Genomic DNA, 20,617 nt, shown 5'->3' on the forward strand with positions numbered 1-20,617 from the left:
GAATCCAGGGGCAGATTTGTGAGAAGCTCAGCCTGAGAGATTTCCCCTGCATATGGAGCTGTCTCATCTATTCGAGCTGTAAAAAAACATCTCTCTCATCCCCTAAATCAGAACCCTCAAAGTTTGCACTCAGCTTCTTCTGCCATCTGAGAAGCTGAGGGCACACATTTGGCCCATTTGACTTCTTGCTTTTGGTCCCCCCTCTCCTCCAGGGCCATTCTCACAACAACCATCCAGAAGTTAATTGTTGGCACAATCCTACAACTCAGTTTCCTCAGTAAGTGGAGTCTGTGGCTGGAGAACAGGGCTGGCGAGGTCAGGGATCCTGGGACCCTCTACCATCAGTCATATGGCCTTTGTCTGGTCTGCTCCAGAAAGCTACTATTATACGGTTCTGCCAAAGGGGCAGTGTTTACAGGGATCCTTTCTCCTTGGGGCTGGTATAAGAGCAGAGGATATAGAGTTCTAGGACTCTGGACAAGCCTCAACTACTGCAGGACTCAGGAACCGAGGGGACCCACAAGAGCATCTGCAGAAGATTCACCCATTTCCTAACAGAAGAGCCCAAGCCAGAAACGTGACCAAGGTCACAACGCAAAGAGAAAACTGTAAGACACAATTTTGCCTCTCTCCCCACCATAGGAAGATTCTAGACTCTGCTCAATATCTCCTTCCTCTCCTCTCTTACCCCAAGGCAAAGCCATGGGGAAAATTAAGGAGGTGGCATCCCTTACTTCCCTGGAGTCTTAATGGTACTCTCCCAGTTATATGCCAACCAGTTTCCTTATAGGCCGTCCATGGGAAGATGTGGGCCTCAAGGTCAAGAGAGTCGTGTCTCTCTGAGACTCCTGAAGGGATAGGGAACACGAACAAGGAGCTAGGTAGACACTGGTTAAGGTTCAGTTCTTCTAGAAAACCTTCCATAGGCTAATCCCACCCAGTCCTGGGCACTCAAATACCTTCACAGTCTTTAGAAATAAATATTATTAAGTTTAGTATCTTATTCCCTTGTTTTTGCTACTTGGCTATTTTTTCTTAGTGTTTCTCTGAGGAAAGAACCATATTACTTTCCCCTTCTCTCCATCCTCACTGGCACCCATGGCTTCACCTCAACCCAGTCCCTGCCTCTCACCAGCCTGGGTTCAGCTCTCTGATGACACTATTCTCAGGGTGGGATATTGACTACCTAATTCCCAGATTGTGTTCTCGTGTCAAAGTCAATTACTTTCCATGGAAATCACCCACATCCCTAACTCTGACCTTTTCTTAAGCCTATTCTGTGAACCTGCACAACAGGTCTTGCCCCGTCCCTGGGTCTCTGTTATCCTGTCTATAAAAATGATTACAATTCTAGTTTTCTCCAGCTTGGTCAAAATCTGTTCGTGGAATCAACAGCTTGTGTTTTGTCCTCATTCAGTTGAAACTAAGAAGGATTTGGAAGAAATTATTTTAAAAGACAATTTTTCTTTTCTCTTGTGTTTCTGGAGCTGGGATGGCAGGGAAGGAACGCTTATTTTCCAAACGGTGGTGGGGAGAGTAATGGTGGATAGGGTCAAGGGCAGCTAGGAGTGAGGGGTGGGGTTGGGGCAGAGTTGGAAGGACTGGGAGATGGCATCTAGGTTTTAGACCCTGACTGCCTCGCCAGGGCTACTACCTTCCTGGCTTCTGACACTTGTGCTGCCCCATCCCACACCAAATAGATCCAAGGATCAGTTGGAGGCCTGCAGGACCTCTTTTTATTTCCACCCCCAAACCACATTTCCAGATGTCTCTGCAGCAAAGTGAAATTCCACACAGGCAAGCCTTGGGGGGGAAAAAAAAGAAAAAAATGAGACAATTGGCAGTGAAAAGCAGAAAGAAGATGGAGGCCTTAGAGAAGGGAGTATCCCTGAGGAGGTGGGGACAAGGGGAGGAGAAGGGGAGGAGGAGAGGAGGAGGAAAGCGGGCCTGTCCCTTTAAGGGGGTTGGCTGTCAATCAGAAAGCCCTTTTCATTGCAGGAGAAGAGGACAAAGATACTCAGAGAGAAAAAGTAAAGGACCGAAGAAGGAGACTGGAGAGACCAAGATCCTTCCAGCTGAACAAAGTCAGCCGCAAAGCAGACTAGCCAGCAGGCTACAATTGGAATCAGAGTCCCAAAGACATGGGTGAGTTTCAAAAACTTTAGCATGGAAGATTCAAGCCAAAGCACAGGAATTTGCAAGAACTTTGCGGTTCGGGGTTTCTAATGGTTGAAATGAGTTGTGTTTTGGCACCTGTTTTCTTTTTAATTCCTTAGCACGCAATTAAATTAACTCCTTTGCTGTACTGAGAATGATGCTTTATTGTCAAAGAATTCCAGCAGCACGTGGAGAGTCCCACAGGTCCTTGGAGAGAGTGCCCGGCGGGCTGGATGTTGTCATGTGTCCTCCTACCCCCTCACTTCCCTCTACCTTCTCTTTTCCCCTGGTTCCCAGGCCCCCGTAATGGCCCAGTCAGCTGACATCCCTGGTTTTGCTGGAGGAAACTAATGTTGGCTGGCCCTCAGCTGTTCAAAATAATTGCTTGCTTGATACAAAATTTGGACCCTACTGGGCATCAGAAGGAAACTGGGAGAGATGGGCTCAGGCTTGGCCATGGCTGAGGAGGCCAATCTCAGGTTCAGGAAATGAAAATAAAGTCCTCAATGGCTTTACCATAGGGAACAGATATGGGTAAGGGTGTGTGTGTGTGTGTGTGTGTGTGTGTGTGTGCGTGCATGCACATGTATGGGTGACCATATGTAGCAAATATTAAAGACTTAGCCTTCCTGAGGCCATGGCTCAGACTCTAAATCCTTGCTATGACAAGGAGGTTGATGGGACCTTAGGGCTCTTACTGACTTGGTTGAGTACTGAGGGCTTCTCTGTAGAGAAGCTATGAGGTCTGAGGTCTGGTCTCTGGTGGTGTCTACTCAGAGCAAGGTGTGCAGAGCACAAGGGTCTTTGTCCACACAGGATGCCACAGAAACATGTAGACATTTCCTACATTTGGCAAAACAAGAGCAGCAGCTTGAATACGTCCTAAATGAAATGAGAATCAATTGTCCTGAGTATTCACCATCAAATGTAATACTCAGAAGGCTCCAACAACATCCACGGAGATAGGTTTTCAATTATACTAACCTGGTGTCAGACTTTAGGTTGTTTCATCCTGAAACACTGAGAGAGCTTTTTGAAGCGTGTATTCAGGCAGGATAATTAAGAGGGCAGAGAACTTGTCTAGAAGTTAACACAACCAGGTTTGAATGCCAGATCTGCCACTTATGAACTTCGTGACATTGGGTAGGTTGCTGTGAATGATCACTTCATCATCTGGAAAATGGGGATAACGATAACTGCTTTGTCTACTTTCAGGGTTATAAAAATCAAATAATAATGATGTGGGGGTCCTTTGAAAATGGGCAAGCTCTAGAACAATTGTAAATAATAATAATACCAATTATTATACAATAATGCATGTACAGGCTGACTCTTCTTTACAAAGTGTTTGGGCTTTCTTTGTATGTACTCTGTGCACTTGGGTAAGAATCATTTGTCCAATTGAGTGTGGCCAGGTGAGAAGTGAATGTTGGAGGAACTCAATTCCTGCCCTAGGTAACATCAAGAACCCTACCTAATGCCAAGGCAGCTGATTGGGTAGCTTGTGAATTAAAAAAAGGAGAGGGAGTAAAGAAGGATGCTGAATATTACTTCCTTAGAGGATGAAAGCCCTGAGGAAAAGACAGGAACAAATAAGGTGACCATAGGGATAGTTTCCTGTTATGGAGGCTGGATGATTTCCTTCAGGAGAGATTACCATAGTGAGGGCACAGTAGAGGTTGTGTATTGGATCCCAGATCCTGGGGGTGGGCCATACTTGGGCCAGGTGCACATGATGGAGTAGCCATTGAGTTCTCAGTTATTCAATGACAAAGTATCTCAAGTACTTTGTAAATAATAGACCATCTCCAGCAAGGTACTGAACTGCTACTACTTCTGACATGGAGTGTTTGCTGTTTAACTATTATAGTAGACAAATTATATCGTGGAATCTGGGATTGGAAGGAATTTAAGAAGCTGCCTGAGCTTATTCTCAATGCAGGATTCCCTTCTACAACAGCCAATTAAACATTCCTACAGCTTCTTCTTAATCACCCCCAGGAACAGGGAGCTCACTACCTCAACCATACAGAATCCAGTAGGATTGGAAGTGAAGAGGAACAGGGAATTCAGTAGTGTCCACACAAAAGGTTTACGGGGGAAATGATAATTCATTAAAACTTGTCCTGACTTGGGAGAGGGATGTTCCAAATGAGTCTTTGGGATAACAATGGAACCGGAAAAGAGCCAAAGAGCAGTAGCTGATTATTCTCTGCTTAGTAACATAATGCCATTACTGAACAGCAAAACATTGGCTCCTGCAAAGCCTGATGTCTGAGAACAGTGGCTGTTACCCCGGTAACCAGACTATGATGCTTCCCTCCAAAGGTGGCTGTTTGCCGAGCAGAGTAGTTTTGGCTGGCTCAGAGTAAGTGAATGTAGCCTAGGCAAAAAGTGTGGAGGCAGAGCAGGGGTCCAGTTTTTTACAAAATGCCTGAAGACTATCTGAATCCCATCACGATGGCAAGAATGCTGCAAGAATGCCAGGAGCTAAAAAGAAAGCAGATTCAAACCAGCACATTCACTTACCTTTCCTAGAGACACTGACCAAAATGATCATAGGTAGCCTTCCCCACCCCACTCCTCACCTTGACCCTGCAGAGCCCTGCAGAGCCAGAGGCGCTCTTGGAGAGCCAGGCAGATTGAAAGGTCTGCTCTGCTTCGAGGACCTTTTGCTCTGGCTCTGTGCTAGGAAATCCAACAATTTACTCAATAGCCTGCCAACTAGAACTATGCTCTCAAATCTCTCTGAGTAGTAACAAGGCCCAAGAAACCCCTGGGAAATGGGTGGGAGGGGAAATATAGTCTCCAAACCTATGAAGGCAGAACCCGGTCTGGCCAGCCAACCCCCAGCCAGTGGAATCTTTTTCCCTTGTTACCTTTTTGTGTATTAACTTAAAACCTTGAAAACCATCCCCAGGATTCCTGGTGCTGAAAGAAATCAACAGTAGAAATGCCCTCCTTGCCCACAGAACTTCAGGTCCAGAGAACATCAAGTCAGGGCAGTGACCTGATCAGGAAGGGTCACAGCAGCCATGGGAAGTGAACAGAGTAGCTTTCCCTTCCTTTCCCACTGTCAGGGCCTGCCCAGTGTCAAACTCACAGCAAAAGCTCAGCAAGTACTGATTGATTAATTCCTCCTTGGTTATTTTAAAATGGTCCTAAAGGTGATCGTTCAGTTCTGCACTGGCCTCTCAGCTTTCTGCCAGACAGGGCTCTGGAAAGGAGTCAGTGACATTCCGAGGAAGAGAACAAGGTTCCCTAGATCAGCTTCACACTGCAACCAAGGGGAGAGGAGGAAATGGTGGGAGACTAACCTAAGGAATAAGGTATGAAAACTGTTGTCTCTCAGCTTAGTGCCAGGTACTTCTCTTTAACCTTTCCAGAAGTGGGCAAGGCGAAGACAATGTGTCAGAGATAGAGTGTAACAATCCAGCCTCTACCCCAGTCTCCCAATGTTTGGGTATAAATTGGCATACATGTGTGCACATGTGTATCCATGCATGCGTGCCTGTATGTGTGTGTTTGGGGAGGAGTAGGGAACATAGGAAACAAGGTGGTCCAGATGCTGTTGCCATGGCAATAATAATACCTGTTCAAAGAGGAGCCTGAGATTCCTTTTATGTTTAACTCTGCATGACTTGACTATCTAGCAAGCTTGGATTCCCATGCCTCAGGGGCTACAGAGCCCCTTTCCAGCGCTTGAATGTGGTATAAGTGCTGATTTCATGTAGGAAAGACAAGATTATAGGCAGGGCTTTGTCTGGTCAGGATAAGGCCAGAAGCAAAAGTCTTTGTCTCTGGCACCTCCTGTTGATTGTTCTTTTACTCCTAGAACCCACCCACTCATCCCCATCCATCCCCAGTACCAGTCACGGCTGCTCTAGCATCTTGGTCCTGTCAACTGTGATAGGTCCTGATCAAGGGAGCCTCTGTTCATGGGGTGAGGTTAAGGGGTGGGTTCTGGGAGGAGGGTAAGACTTTAGCTCAGATTAGAGACTTAGGGAGATGGGGCCAGTTTTTCACTCAATGAGCCTGCCTGTTGTTTAGCTCTATTGTATAGGGTTCTTCTATCTCTCCCTTTGTCAGCTGGATTCAAGGGACAGGCTGGGAATTGTGCAAGGCACAATTGGTCTCTTTCTACCATCCCTTTCCATGAAAGCCCTTCCTTTCCTCCCTTTGATGGGTTCCCAGATTCACACTAAATTTCCATCATGGAGCTTGTCCTTGAGGCGTTCCCAGGGCATGGGAAAGGAGGGAGGGTTTGGGAGCTTTTGGCTCCTGCTTAAAGAGACAGCATCAGGATCAATCCAGTCCCTTGGATAGACGAATCTGGATGAGTCACAGCAGTCCCGTTGATCCTTTTCAGACTCCTGTGAAGAGCATTAATGAGAAGGGCTTGAAGTTCTATCACAGATTGATTAGACTAGTTTGGGGAGTCCGCAGATATATCTAGCCAACACTGAATATCTCCCCTTTGCTTACATTTTGCCCACAGGACTTGGTTATACACATTTTAACACTAGATTATAGGCAGCTTTGGTTTTTGATTCACAGACATGTTTGTTTTCCCCAATAAGACTGAAAGGTCTTTGAAGAAAGGGACTGGGCCTTATAATTCCCTTTTGTTTCCCATAGTGTCTAAGTTACTGCTAATATGCTTAATAATTGTACTGAATCCAATGAACAGAAATGAAAGGAAAACACTGGGGAAGGTTATTATTTTTCTTTATCACCTCTCAACAAAGTCAGGTGGTTTAATCCAATTCTGTTGCATTGGGTAATATTATTGCTATATAGTTCTTTTATGCCAACTCCACCATGTTGCAGTCTATACTTAGCCTGGAAATGTGAGAATGTCCTTGCAAGAGCCAAGGAACTTCTTCAGAATCCCTCACAGCCTTCCTGAATCAAACCTATATCTTTTCAACCGTGAAGTCTTCTGAAATGGAGACCCTCTGGCTTTAGGTTCACACATTCCCAAATCAAAGGGAACCCAATGGACCTTTCTCAGAATGTTCTGATTGTCAACTAGTTTGATGACACAATTTCTTGCATGTTCTAAGTTTTTCCCAGTTGGAATCCAAAATTTGATTTTTTGCTTGGACTGACTGACTGAGATCCCTCACTTCTGCTGAACTTAAATGCCCCCAGAACAAACATTTCATTTCAATGTGAAGAGGTGGACACCTGATGCTTATGCTGATATTGTTGAACTGTTTATAGCTGAAGAGTGATAGATTTATCCAGGGCCATTTATTTCCAACTCCATGTTAGAGACTCATTAAAGCCTATGTCCTTTTGTACCTTGCTTCGAGTGGCAGTGGAGCAGAAAAGGGGGCGCTAAGTTATTTGAGCGCTAAGAAAATGGAGGAAAAGTGGATGTAAGAAGAAAGAATATCAGTTGATGATTCAGAGTTGCTCCCATGGCTTAGCCCTTTATCACCCAGTAAGAACACTATATGTGATACTCTCTGGTTATTTGGATGATGCTTGAGGGATCAGATAGACTAAAGTGGCTTTTTTCCTCATCTTTACAACCCTGGAGGGGGCATCAGCTAAAACTTAGAGAGGAATTCTCTGTTTGGTTAGCAAGAGTTCAAGTTTCTCCATCCCTGCTCACACCTGCACCACCATTTTAGCCCTTTCCAGGGTGAGAAAGCTGGGGTGAGTGAGTGGGCACAAGACGGTCACTTGCTACGGACGATGACTCTCCTTACTCTGGGCTAAACAAACAGTTCTTCCATTGTTCCCTGGGTCTGATCCCCTCCCCACCCCCAGGCCTGCAGGCCCCTGCAGAATACCAATGAGGCTCCTGAGATCTCAGGGAAAAACAAGGCTTCTTTGTCCAGGGGAGCTATGGAGGGCTCTGTCCAAGCCTTGACCCTGTGCTGGGGAGAGAGGGAACAGTGGGGTCACTGACCTTCCCTTCCCCCACCCCCAGGCTTCAGAGACCTTCTTTACTAGAAGATTCTAAGAGTTTGGGGGTGGAGAAGAGTTGGATAGGCCGAGAAGGAAAATGGCAGCACTGTTTATTTCCAAGCTCCTTTTCTTGACTTAAGGATGCATCTAGTATCTTAACCTGTTGAGAAAGAGGAAGATCAGTTTCTGAATGTTTCCTGAGGACAATGAGCAATTTAAACTGCTATGGTTTTCTCTCTGGTATATACATGTGTTTATGTGAACATTTGCATTCATGCATGTGCCCCCGCCCTGGCATGTGTGTGCGCACGCGCACACCCCCCGTGGGCCAGCTCTAATGAAGCACTGCTTCCCACAGAGGCCAAGTTTTTTGACAGCAGTGCTTCAGTTCTTAGAAAAGGGAGGAAATTCAGTCCTGCTGCAAATGTTAGCTATTTTGCTTGGCTTGGGCTTCTGAGTCTTGTCTCTGGTGTGACATACAAGAATCTTTGAGGAAGTGGCTCTTTGAGTACCAAGGAAGGGCTGTCATTTTAGGGGACAGTGGGTAAGAGGACTCACTCATTCTGTGGCTCTGAGAACAGAGATAAGTAAATGTCTCTGCCTCAACTTTCTCACGATAGAGATAATTTGGTCCTTCAAAATCTGTTCACATGGATGCAGTTCAGCCAGGCAAATCACCAGATGGTCAAGCACTCAGGTCTAAAAAGAAACTGTACTATTATTAAGAGGTTCAGGCAAAGGACTCCCCCAGTCCCTGGTACCCTGGAATAGACAAGCGAGCTTTGGATAAAATCCAAACCTAAAAATTAATACAATTTATTTGATTTGTGTAAGGAGTTCCAACATGCTTTTCCAAAATAGCAGCTTCTCAGCACATTTGCTGATTATTTGTGTGTATGTGTGTGTGTGTACACATATTTTATATACACACATATTTTATATATGTGTATACTACATATATACACAAAAATACAAAAATAATTCATATGCCATATCTATATGATATGTGGATAGATAAAATCAGTGTATATATAACATTTTTTATACATATTTTATATATGTGTATACTACATATATACACAAAAATACAAAAATAATTCATATGCCATATCTATATGATATGTGGATAGATAAAATCAGTGTATATATAACATTTTTCTGAAGAGTTTAACACTTTCATTTCTTCCACCTTTTAGGGATCTGGCCGAGAGGCCAGAGGGAGCCATCCTTTTCCCATCTAGTCAGTCATCTACTGGATATTTTTTAAGTTTCACTCCATGTGACATCTTAGAGCTCAGGGCTAGTACTTAGGGGCACCGCTGCTCTCAGAGCCTGTGACTTGCGTGCCTTTCCTGCTTCTCAGCAACACTGGCTTGGGGCCTGAGGTACCAGGTCTGGGGAATCTCAGGGACTCTTAGCACTTTAAGACACCTGTGTTCCCAGGCCCTGGTGTGTTTTGCCATTCCAGAAAGATGTTTCATGCTTTGTTGACTTTGTATAAAGTCTCTTTGTAGCTGTTTTGACAGAACTCCAGGGTAGGACTGAGGGTGGGGACATTGGCCAAACTGTAGTATTGGGGGACAAATCAGCCATGTAAAGTGTCCAAAAATCATTCAGCCTGCATTGTTTATTACTGAGAATAATAGTAATCCTCCCATTACCGTTTCCCATCCTCTGCCAGTTCCCTCCTTTCCTTTGGACTGCTCTCCACACATCCAGACTAAGAAGAATCAAGCATTCCATGCAGCAAATACACACAACGTTCAGGAATACCCAGGAACATGGAATTTCCAAAGTTTCTCCACCTGGAATGCTGTTTAAGGCTCAAATGTTGTCTGACAATATCAATATCTCTGGCCTACACTCACCCCTTCCTGGAATTCTAAGGGCATTTACTCTTTATAACCATTTACTTGGCTGCCTGGAATTGTTAGTTGAAAATATTAGGTCTACCTAGCTCATTCTCCTCAGTAGACAAACAAGTCCCCTGTGGCAGAGTCTATGTCTTTACGCCTTCACACTCCACGTAATACCTAGCACAATGCTGGGTACATAGTAAGTACTCCATAAGAGTTGATAAATGATGAAAACAAATCAGAATGAGAAGAAAGGAGGGAATGATTGCATCATCTCTCTAGCCGGCTACCTGAATACCGATTGTTCAAAAACCCACTTACATTCTGGGGATTAAAGGTAAGGATTTATCTTCAAGAATGGAACAAAGTATAGTTTGGGGGGGGTCAATCTCACATTCTAAAAGTCTAAGGTTCTGGACTCTCCTGCTTTTGGCCTCCGGGGTGACACCCCCCCCACCCCCTACCATCCGTGCATGTGAGCACAGGGCCTGGCTGGGCTGGTGGAGAGTGATGAGTGATGAGCTATGTATTGCCCATCCCTGACTGTTTACCCTCTTTTGTCCTCAGGCTTGTTAGAGTGCTGTGCAAGATGTCTCGTAGGGGCCCCCTTTGCTTCCCTGGTGGCCACTGGATTGTGTTTCTTTGGGGTGGCACTGTTCTGTGGCTGTGGACATGAAGCACTCACTGGCACAGAAAAGCTAATTGAGACCTATTTCTCCAAAAACTACCAGGACTATGAATATCTCATCAATGTGTAAGTACCTACTGTCCCCCACGAACCCTGTCTATCTTTGAGATACAGAACTCATCAGTACCTTAGTGACTAGTAGGGGATTGGTGTGGGGACAGACAGGATTCCTGGATCTTCCTTCTGTGTGCAGATTCTACCTGTGCCACATCTGAAGCCCTAAATGAAGGGAGAGTGCCACATTCAGAGGGGGAGTTCTGCCTGCCTGCCAGCCCACTCCTAACCACACCCACCCCACCCTTGCTTTGTCCCACATGTTTTAATTTCTGCTAAGTAGGGTTAACATGGACAGAGTTGGAGCCTCTGAAGTGGTCCATATAAAGAACTCGGGGGAGGCACGACTAGACAGGGTGGGGCTGCTTCTCTTGGTTTACCACACCACTTGAGTCCTCTCAGGCACAGTACTAAGCCTCTCCTGTTCCTAGGGCAAGTTAGACTCCTCTTCTTTCATCCCCCTTCCTTCTTGCCTAGCTCCTCTCTACTCTCTCCTCTGAGGGAGCATCTCTGAAGGGTCAGGTCAAGGAGAGTAGTGCCCCGGTTCTTCAGGTTACAGGGTAAACCAGGTGTTGGGAGGAGCATCTTCTTTTACTTCAATGAAGATAAGGTAGAAGCACAGAGGAAGAACCTAGCGATCCCTCTAAAGAATCCCTAGCCTTGTTTAGGTGCCCACTCAAGGGTCCAACTAACTTATGCAGCAAGGGAACTGGGTCCTCAATTCATTAGATTTTCTGGCTTTTTGTCTGTCTGTTAATGTAGGATCCATGCTTTCCAGTATGTCATCTATGGAACTGCCTCTTTCTTCTTCCTTTATGGGGCCCTCCTGCTGGCTGAGGGCTTCTACACCACCGGCGCAGTCAGGCAGATCTTTGGCGACTACAAGACCACCATCTGCGGCAAGGGCCTGAGTGCAACGGTAACAGGGGGCCAGAAGGGGAGGGGTTCCAGAGGCCAACATCAAGCTCATTCTTTGGAGCGGGTGTGTCATTGTTTGGGAAAATGGCTAGGACATCCCGACAAGGTGATCATCCTCAGGATTTTGTGGCAATAACAGGGGGTGGGGGACAACTGGGCGTGAGTCTGTGGCCTCACCCCCACCCAAGGCTGGGTCCTCTTTAGGGGCCTGGCTTTTGAGTGAGGACGTGATGGCTGCAGCCAAATGAGAAGGTCAGGAAGAACGTGGTGCCCAGCTGGCTTAGCCTCACTTTTTAAAAGTTCCCTAGAAAATTTCATCTCAAAAGGAAAAGCATGAGTTTCGTGGGATGCTTTGTTCAATCAGACCATTTCTAAGCCATCTGTTGGTACCCCTTTACTCCCCTCCTAGCTGGGACCACAACAAGAGTAGATCTGACTGCCCAAGAGTTTAAAATGCTACTCGTGGGATTGAGATGTAGGTAGGTACCTGATCTGAGAGGGAGGGTGGATCATAGAAATTAAGTAATTGACTCCAAGATGGAATCCATAATATTCTGGGATCCTACATTGTTGGAGGCCCCAGAGGGTGCTAGTGTAGATCTGCATATTTAATACTTTATCTTTGTTAGAGGGCTATCCAGGCTTCCAGTGAGGTATACATTGGTTTCCAGCCTCTAGAGTTAAAGATCCTTTGGGGGATGAACATCTGTGGGTTGTGGTGATGTCTTTTGTGGCTAGCAGTTGGCTTAGAAAGGTTTTGGGATCGGAAATTTAAATCTCTTATTGGCTTTGTTCAATAACTAGGGATCCAAAGTCCTTTGACAAAGAACATTTTCTAAGCTCAGCCTAAGGCATTTAAATGGCACGACTTTCTTTCAAGATCTCTTTTGATTTCTTCACACCTTATCTGCCCAAACAATCTCCTGAAGCCTCTCTAACCCAGGGGTCCTCCTCACTCCAACCCCCACCCATTCCCCCCACCCTCTGTCATATTTGGGGCCAGTTCTCTAGTAGATACTGCCAATGACATTTGGTAGAGGTGCCCTGCTTACTAATTTCATTTGGTGGAAATCCCTGGAACCTGGTTTCATGTCTGGTACATGCCATTCCAGGATCTCCTTGTTTATATTTCAATGTCTGCAGGCTGATGTTGATTTCTAACCACCCCATGTCAATTGTTTTAGTTTGTGGGCATCACCTATGCCCTGACCATTGTGTGGCTCCTGGTGTTTGCCTGCTCTGCTGTGCCTGTGTACATTTACTTCAACACTTGGACCACTTGCCAGTCTATTGCCACCCCCAGCAAGACCTCTGCCAGTATAGGCAGTCTCTGTGCTGATGCCAGAATGTATGGTGAGTTAAGGTGGCTTGGCTCCCCTACCCCCTATCGAAGCACTATATATTTGGTTCTTAGGGTAAGGAAGGTGGTAATTATGGGGAAAAATAAAAATATGGATGCTTGGATCTAGTTTGTTAATCCTTCTCATTGAAACTGGAGAGGTTTCTTCCCTGAGAAGGGAACTTCTTGGAGGTGGTGGAGTTTTCTTGGCTCTTTGCACTGCTCTACCCCAGTTGACTGCTGTCCCCAACCCAGAAGCAGCATATTTCAATAACAAACAAAAAAAATTGCAACTGTTTTTTTGGGTAAATCTTTAGAAAAGAAGATCCTGGTTGTCAGTAGGACCCAACTTTTCAGCCAGGATGATTAAAGATGGAAGAAGTGCTCCATATAGCCCCATAACTCTGTGAAGCTTACCTTGGTTGATATTTGTGTCTTATGTAGGTGTTCTCCCATGGAATGCCTTCCCTGGCAAGGTGTGTGGCTCCAACCTTCTGTCCATCTGCAAAACAGCTGAGGTGAGTGGGGCATTGGGTTATTTTACAGTGGAATGGCTAGTAACATAAAATTTCTACCCAACTTTGATTTTAAGGACCACAATTTCTTTTTGCTGGATTTTGAGTTAGCAAATTGCCTTCTATAAAATATTGCCTGAGCCAATGAGCATACATGGTAAAATATCTATTTTCCTTAAAGCTGCAGAGAAAGCCTTCCATTCTAAGACTTCCTCCTTTAAAAGAGAAATTTTTAGCTCTAGGTAAAGGTAGAGCTTAATGGCAAAATCCCCCAAGTGAAAATTTTCATTCTTTTACTGAAAAACCTTATCAAGAAAATGGGTTGTGCCCAGACATACGTAGGTTTTATAAAACACATTTAGTTTGGAACTTCTCAATCTCATTTAAAAAGAAAGTACATTTGAAAAAGGAAACACTGTAATGAGAATGGATATTATACACAAAGGAGGCAGGGGAATAAAAGTAAATCCTGAGGAAGAAGGCAGTAAACTATTTCTTTGAAAGCAAAATGTTTTGGGATTCTGGGCACAACCCAGGGGAATCAGTTGATTATTTGGGAAGACCATACTATTTTATGAGTATTCTGTGTTCTGGGTGCTATGGGGTCAGGTGCTATGGTGTACATTGAAGAATGGGAGGCCTACACTCACGGATGTAACAACTTAGTTAGAGATGCCAAATTAACACACAGAAAGATATCAACACGTTCAGAAAGTTGCACTCATGATCTGCAGCAGAGCCTATTTCAGCTGTTGCAAGACCCAGTTCTCCCTTTTGCATTTTCTTACAGTTCCAAATGACCTTCCACCTGTTTATTGCTGCATTTGTGGGGGCCGCAGCAACACTGGTTTCCCTGGTGAGTTGTCTTTTAATGATCTTGGAAAATAAGTGGTCCTGGGATAGCTTGGGTACAGCTCTGCTGAAAGGTAAAAAGAGGTAGATTCCTTCTAACCTTGAAGTGCTGGAGAAAAGCTGCTGGGCAGAGACAGCAGAGTGTAGAGACTGCGGCCTTCTACTTTGGGTTGGCAAGGCAGAAAATTTTCAGAAATGAGATAAGAACAAGCAAAGTGGTGTGAGGAAGAGGAAAGAGATTCGTGGTCAAGAATAATAAGATAGAGCATTTACAGAGCATGTAACATTGCCAGGTGCTTTGCAGTCAGAAATTATAGTTAATTCTCAACACATTCCGATCAGATCAGTGACAAGAACACTGAAACCTTACTAAACATGATTCTTGGTAGCCTGGAATTCTATATACTGTAAATAGGAATCATCTTGGATGCTCTCCAAGGGATTTAGTTACTCTCCTGAAAATACTGGAAGGACCTCTTAACATTATTAGAATTGTTATTATGGATGGTGTTTCGGCTCAGTGTCAATGTAGTGCATTCATTGTTCAGATTAAGAACCCGGGGTACTGAAGGGTGAAGCAATTTATCTCCAGTCACTGAATAAGTGGTGATCAACCAAGGATCAGCTTGCAGCACTCCTGGCCCCCACCGCTGAGGCTTTTCTACGGAGTCGAGTTGTTCCTCATCTTGTGAAATAAATGGATGCATTAAGCAGGGGAAGGCTGTGCTGCACGGTGTGGCTATGCGTCTACAGCAAGCACCCTATGAATCCAGGTCGCTCAGACACGTAAGATATGATGGCAGAGCCCAGTTAGTGTTCACTTTCCTGAGGAAAACTCAGTGCTGGGCTGAGCAGAGGTGTGGAAAAATTCCTTGTCGAGTTGATTCTCTGGGCCTGGGCCATTGGAAGGAAATGTCTCAGAGAGGACTTCTAGTGAAGTTTACAGGGCAAAAGCCTGGATGTGCTGCTTTTTGCAGAACAGGAGTTTTTTTCTTTATTTAACTATGATTTTATTTCTACCCTTCCTCGTTCCCAAAAGGAGTGGAGGAGGGAGCCTTTTCTACTCTCACTCATATTCTCTCTTCTCTTACCTACAGCTCACCTTCATGATTGCTGCCACTTACAACTTTGCCGTCCTGAAACTCATGGGCCGAGGCACCAAGTTCTGATATCCTGTAGAAATTTTCCTTTCTCTAATAGCGAGGCTCTAACCACACAGCCTACAATGCTGCGTCTCCCATGTTAACTCTTTGCCTTTGCCACTGACTGGCCCTCTTCTTACTTGACGAGTGTAACAAGAAAGGAGAGTCTCGTGGTGATTAATGTCTCTCCGTGGACTCTCCCCTCTTACGTACCTCTTTTAGTCATTTTGCTTCATAGCTGGTTCCTGCTAGAAATGGGAAATGCTTAAGATGGTGACTCCCCAACTGCAAGTCACAAAGAAATGGAGGCTCAATTCAATTTTCAAGCATCTCCTGAGGACCAGGAAGTGTTTTCTTCTCAAAGGGCACTTCCACTGATGGAAACAAAGTGGAAAGAAAGATGCTCAGGTAGAGAAAAGGGATGTACCTGGCCCCGTTGCCATTTTGGGGGCCAAATATATCCTCGTTGGTGTACAAAACCGAGAACTCATTCCTGTCTCCCTATTACCATTGAAGATAGAAGAAAAAAAGAATGCCAGCAAAACAATAAGAGCATTTGCCCAAATTTACCTATTGCAGCTGGGAGAAGGGGGTCAAAGCAAGGATCTTTCACCCATAGAAAGAGAGCACTGACCCCGATGGCAATGGACTATTTAAGCCCTAACTCAGCCAACCTTACTTATAGCATAAGGGAGCGTAGTGTCTGTGGAGACAAAGGGGGCACCTGGCCTTATACCTCGTTAGAGAAGAGAAACAAGGTGTTGTCAGCATTTTCTCACTCCCTTCTCCTTGATAACAGCTACCATGACAACCCTGTGGTTTCCAAGGAGCTGAGGATAGAGAGAAACTAGCTCATACGAAAAAAGACTGGCCTAAGGAGCAGCAGTTGCTAGAGGCTAACGGTGTAAACTGAGCCAGCCCTCTGGTAGACACAGGATAGATAACTCTTTGGATAGCATGTCTTCTTTCTGTTAATTAGTTGTGTACTTCGGCCTCTGTCATATCTTCACAATGGTGCTCTTTTCATGGGGTATTATCCATTCAGTCATAGCAGGTGATTTGAAGATCTTGATTTGTTTCAGAATGATGCACATTTCACATTTTTCAGTTTGTCTATCGCTTGTTTGGGGTTGTACCAGAAAGGTCTGGAGAATGATTCTTTGGTTATGATTCTTTAACAAATGAAAATTGGACATTAAAAAACGCAAATGATGTTTAAAATTGGCTAGTTATTGCATCTCTTGGGATTTTAGACCAATTATTCCGTCCTTTGCAGAAACAGATTTGGTGAATTTGAACTTCAATTTGAATAACCTATTTGATCATTCTTTCTAGCTGGCGGGAGATGATTTGATTTAGCAATGTTACCTTGGTGTATTAAAGAGTTAGGTTTAACATACAGGTTATTCTCTCCTGGTGCAGATCATATAACTGAATGCACCAGCCATCAGCTATTCAGTTGGTAAGCTTCCATGGAAAAGGAAAAGTGGAAAGAGTTTGAAATTCGAATAGCTCCCAGATTTCAGTCTTCCCTTTCTGTGTTTGGGTTTTAACTTTGGGTTAAAAAATAAAAAGTTGATTTGTCTTTATTAAGGGAAAGATTTTATGGGTATGGCTGTATGTGGCTCTGTTGCTGTAAAGAGTCGTTTTGTTTTCTCCCCCAAAGTGGTTTCAACAATGTTTAAGGAGATGTAAGGTTTACAAAAAGACACTTGATATTTGCTTTCAGAACAGTATACAAGACAAGCTTCCAGGCTGCATAGAGGGAGCAGATGGAAAAGGTTCTGTAAGAAACCAATCAAGATCAAGGAAAGTGAAGTAATCTATACCTTGTGTTTTGTTTTGATTTAATAACATAACAAATAACCAACCCTTCCCTGAAAACCTCCCATGCATACATACACACATATACACACATGAAGAGAGTTAATCAACTGAAAGTGTTTCCTTCATTTCTGATATAGAATTCCATTTTTAACACACATAAAGGATAAACTTTTAGAAACTTATCTTACAAAATGTATTTTATAAAATTAAAGAAAATAAAATTAAGAATGTTCTCAAACACTGTGGCTTTTGATTGAATTGTTCTATTTAACCCTACAATAGCAACTCAAAATAATTGTACTTTTATTGTGCTTTGTTTAAGGAGCTTATTTATTTTTCAGGTCATACAAGTCATTCCCACAACAATTTTCTGAAATAAAGAGTAGATAAATCACTTCTATTTTTATAGCTGGAGGCACTAAGAAATAGAGGCAAATAAAGTACCCAAAGGAATCCAATAATCCAATAAATACGTATCTGAGCTTGGACTAGAACTCAACTCAGGTCTTGCTACCAACTCATTGCATTTTAAGGTTTCTTTTCTCTTAGAAGTTGGGTTTCAAAGTATTGTTCTACTAATTCAGAGTCAAGTATGGTTTCTTCTTTAATATGACAATGGTGCCCCAGCCCTGGTGTGTATAGGATTCAGTTATTGTTAACTTTTCTTGGAATTGTTGTCTATTCCAAAAATAACACTTAGTGCTTCATACATGAATAATGCTTAGTTTTATCTGGAAAGTACTGGTTGAAAGGTTTAATGTAGGGGCAGAGCAGATATGGTAAGGGCAATGTGAATTTAAACAGTCTGTGGCGGGGCAGTGTTAAGATAAATTAGTGACACCTGCTACTCTAATGGCCAGCCCAGTAGCCCACTTGGGACACAGCATTAAATCCCTGTCACAACCCTAGGCTAGAATTTGACACTGTCAGACAGTAGGCACTCTAATGACCAGCCTAAAGAAAGCTGACTTAAAGTTAGCCGTTGATTCATTGTCCCGTAGTTGCAGATGGCAAGGAGCATGATCAGAGAGAAAGGAGAGTTTAGCTTGGGGGCAACAAGTCAGTCATCAGTTAAGGAGCTCCGTTCAAAGGTAGCTTCAATTTAATCTCCTGGTTTCTGCTTCACTGCAATTAATATTCTGCAAGCAAGGCTGGTTGGATGACTTTAAGACAAAGAGAATAAAAATATGACAAGGACTTATTTTTAGACACTGGCAAACAAGGACACAGCACTATATTTTGGAGAATTGATTCAGGGTGCTATAGAGTGATGTATTTTTGCCTCAGAGGAGTGGAAAACCAGTTCCCAAGAAAGCTGTGTTCTCCATCTGCCCTTTTTTGGCTCTGCCCTCTGGGACCAATCTATAGATGGAGTTTCCAGGCTCTCAGAAGCTGAGAGTGTCTCCAGTCTGTCAATTGAGCCCTTTGTTCTTAGCTCTGCCACACACCATAAACCTCTTTTCTCTGAACTGAAAGAGTTCTCTTTGTGCTTAGATCAGCCAAAGATCAAGATGCAGCAGTATAAACAAGAAACATTTTCTTACAGCATCAGTTGTACTGCTTTTCCTATCTTCAGGGTCAGTACTGAGTGCAGTTATGCAGGGTATGGAAGCTGCGGCTTTGGCCAGAGCAACATTCATTCATTCACTAATTCAGTCTACAGATATTTATTGGGCACTTACTAAGCTTTGTGCTAAACCCTGGGAGTTTCAAGTTTGGGGGTGATGTGGGTAGAAAGGGGATAAAGATATGATCTCAAGGATCTCACTCAGCCTCAGCCATAGCGGAGAAGAGTTCCAGGGTGGAGCAGAGTGGAGGCAGGGAGCATGCGAGAAGCAGTCTGACCGGCTGACTGCAGTGGGCATCTGAATTCTCCCCTCAGTATGTGGGAGAGGTCGTGGTTAAGGGCCATGACTTCACGTGGCTCTGGCTTTCTAGGGCCCTGATAAAAACAAAACTTCAATTTAGAGTCCTGACAACTTGTGACTTGCTCTCTATGTCACCCTGCTCCTGGCCTTACATGTGACAGTATTTATGTACACACTGTCACAATGCATGTGCGTGCTTCCACCCACTCAGTCATCTTGGGAGTCAGAAGGCACACAGATCAGGATTTATATAAACACAGGCTATTCAGTCTGCCTTTTTTTCCCATCCAGGCTAAATCTGAGAAGCCATGAGGGTAATAGTATAAGACACAAGGTACTTCTCTCTTTGATTTTTCATACTGTGAGCACAGATAGTGTGTCTATTTTGACATTCATGGTTAGCTTGATGAATATTAAGTAACAGAGGGAAGAAATATTCATTCTTTTTTATTCCTCTTTTTTATTGCTGTAAAATATACATAAATAATATTTATTTTAACCATTTATAAATATGCAGTTCAGTGGCATTAAATACAGTCACAGTGTTGTGTAACCATCACCACTGTCTATAACCAAAACTTTTTCATCATCCTCAACAAAAACTCTGTAACCAACAAACAGTAACAACCCCATTTTCCCTCCCACCAGCCCTTAGTAACCTCTATTCTATTTTCTGTCTCTATGAACTTGCCTATTCTAGGTACCTAGTGTAAGTAGAATCTACAATATTTGTCCTTCTATGTCTGGCTTATTTCACTAAACATAGTGTTTTCAAGGTTCATCCATGTTATAGCATGTAACAAAATGCCATTCCTTTTTTGGCTTAGTAAATCCCACTGTGAAAGAAATATTCATTCTTACATTCAAAAAAAATCATACTTGGCCTTTTCCTACATCAATAAGCAGGTAAGGAGTTCAAGTCAACATCTATAAATTGGGAAAGATTTTCCATGTCCACTTTGAAGCAAGCAAAAAGCTTTTCACAATTTTTATTGTCCTGGAAACTTTGGTGTCTATGTGTTCCTGCTCTGGAACTCCTTGAATTGATCAAATTTATTCCAAAGGAAAGAAACGTAAGATAAAGTAATGAGTGTTTTCCACATCATGAAATAAGCAAAGGAAATCCAACCTTAACATTATTCAAACCTTCAACAAATATTTATTTAACAAATTCTCTGTGCCGAGTGTTATGCTAGATGATGGTAATACAGCTGTGACTAAAACAGAGACAGTCGCTGCCCTCAGAGAACTCAACTAAAGACAAAAAGGGTTAGGGAGGGAGACTGGAAGTGTGGTAAAGAATGAGACTAACATCCTATGACAGAAAAGGTGGAGAAAACAGAATCAGGGAGAAACTTGTACAGTCCCATGAGAAACAGAGTCAAGTAAAAGAAGATGGAGACATGTGACTCTGTGTCTAGAGAAAGAGGCCTGACATGCTATGGTATTTAGGGTTGAAAAATGTTAAAAGGACTTCTA

At 43.6% G+C, this 20,617-nt stretch overlaps 1 protein-coding gene across 1 annotated transcript in view; it reads left to right on the plus strand.

The window, feature by feature from the left end:
• PLP1 (proteolipid protein 1) overlaps positions 1-15,470 on the plus strand; it is a gene marked incomplete at both ends in the record, with an annotated part of 30,830 nt that extends 15,360 nt beyond the window's left edge. The window contains 6 exons of the mRNA XM_082864395.1: positions 10,503-10,689; positions 11,440-11,596; positions 12,780-12,948; positions 13,379-13,452; positions 14,240-14,305; positions 15,399-15,470. Coding sequence (XP_082720521.1) covers positions 10,503-10,689; positions 11,440-11,596; positions 12,780-12,948; positions 13,379-13,452; positions 14,240-14,305; positions 15,399-15,470 — 725 coding nt within the window. The remainder of the gene's footprint in view (positions 1-10,502; positions 10,690-11,439; positions 11,597-12,779; positions 12,949-13,378; positions 13,453-14,239; positions 14,306-15,398) is intronic.
• Positions 15,471-20,617: the final 5,147 nt, after the last annotated feature.

The sequence above is a fragment of the Leucopleurus acutus genome (assembly GCF_964270905.1).
Source record: "Leucopleurus acutus genome assembly, chromosome: X".
NCBI classification, from domain to species: domain Eukaryota; kingdom Metazoa; phylum Chordata; class Mammalia; order Artiodactyla; family Delphinidae; genus Leucopleurus; species Leucopleurus acutus.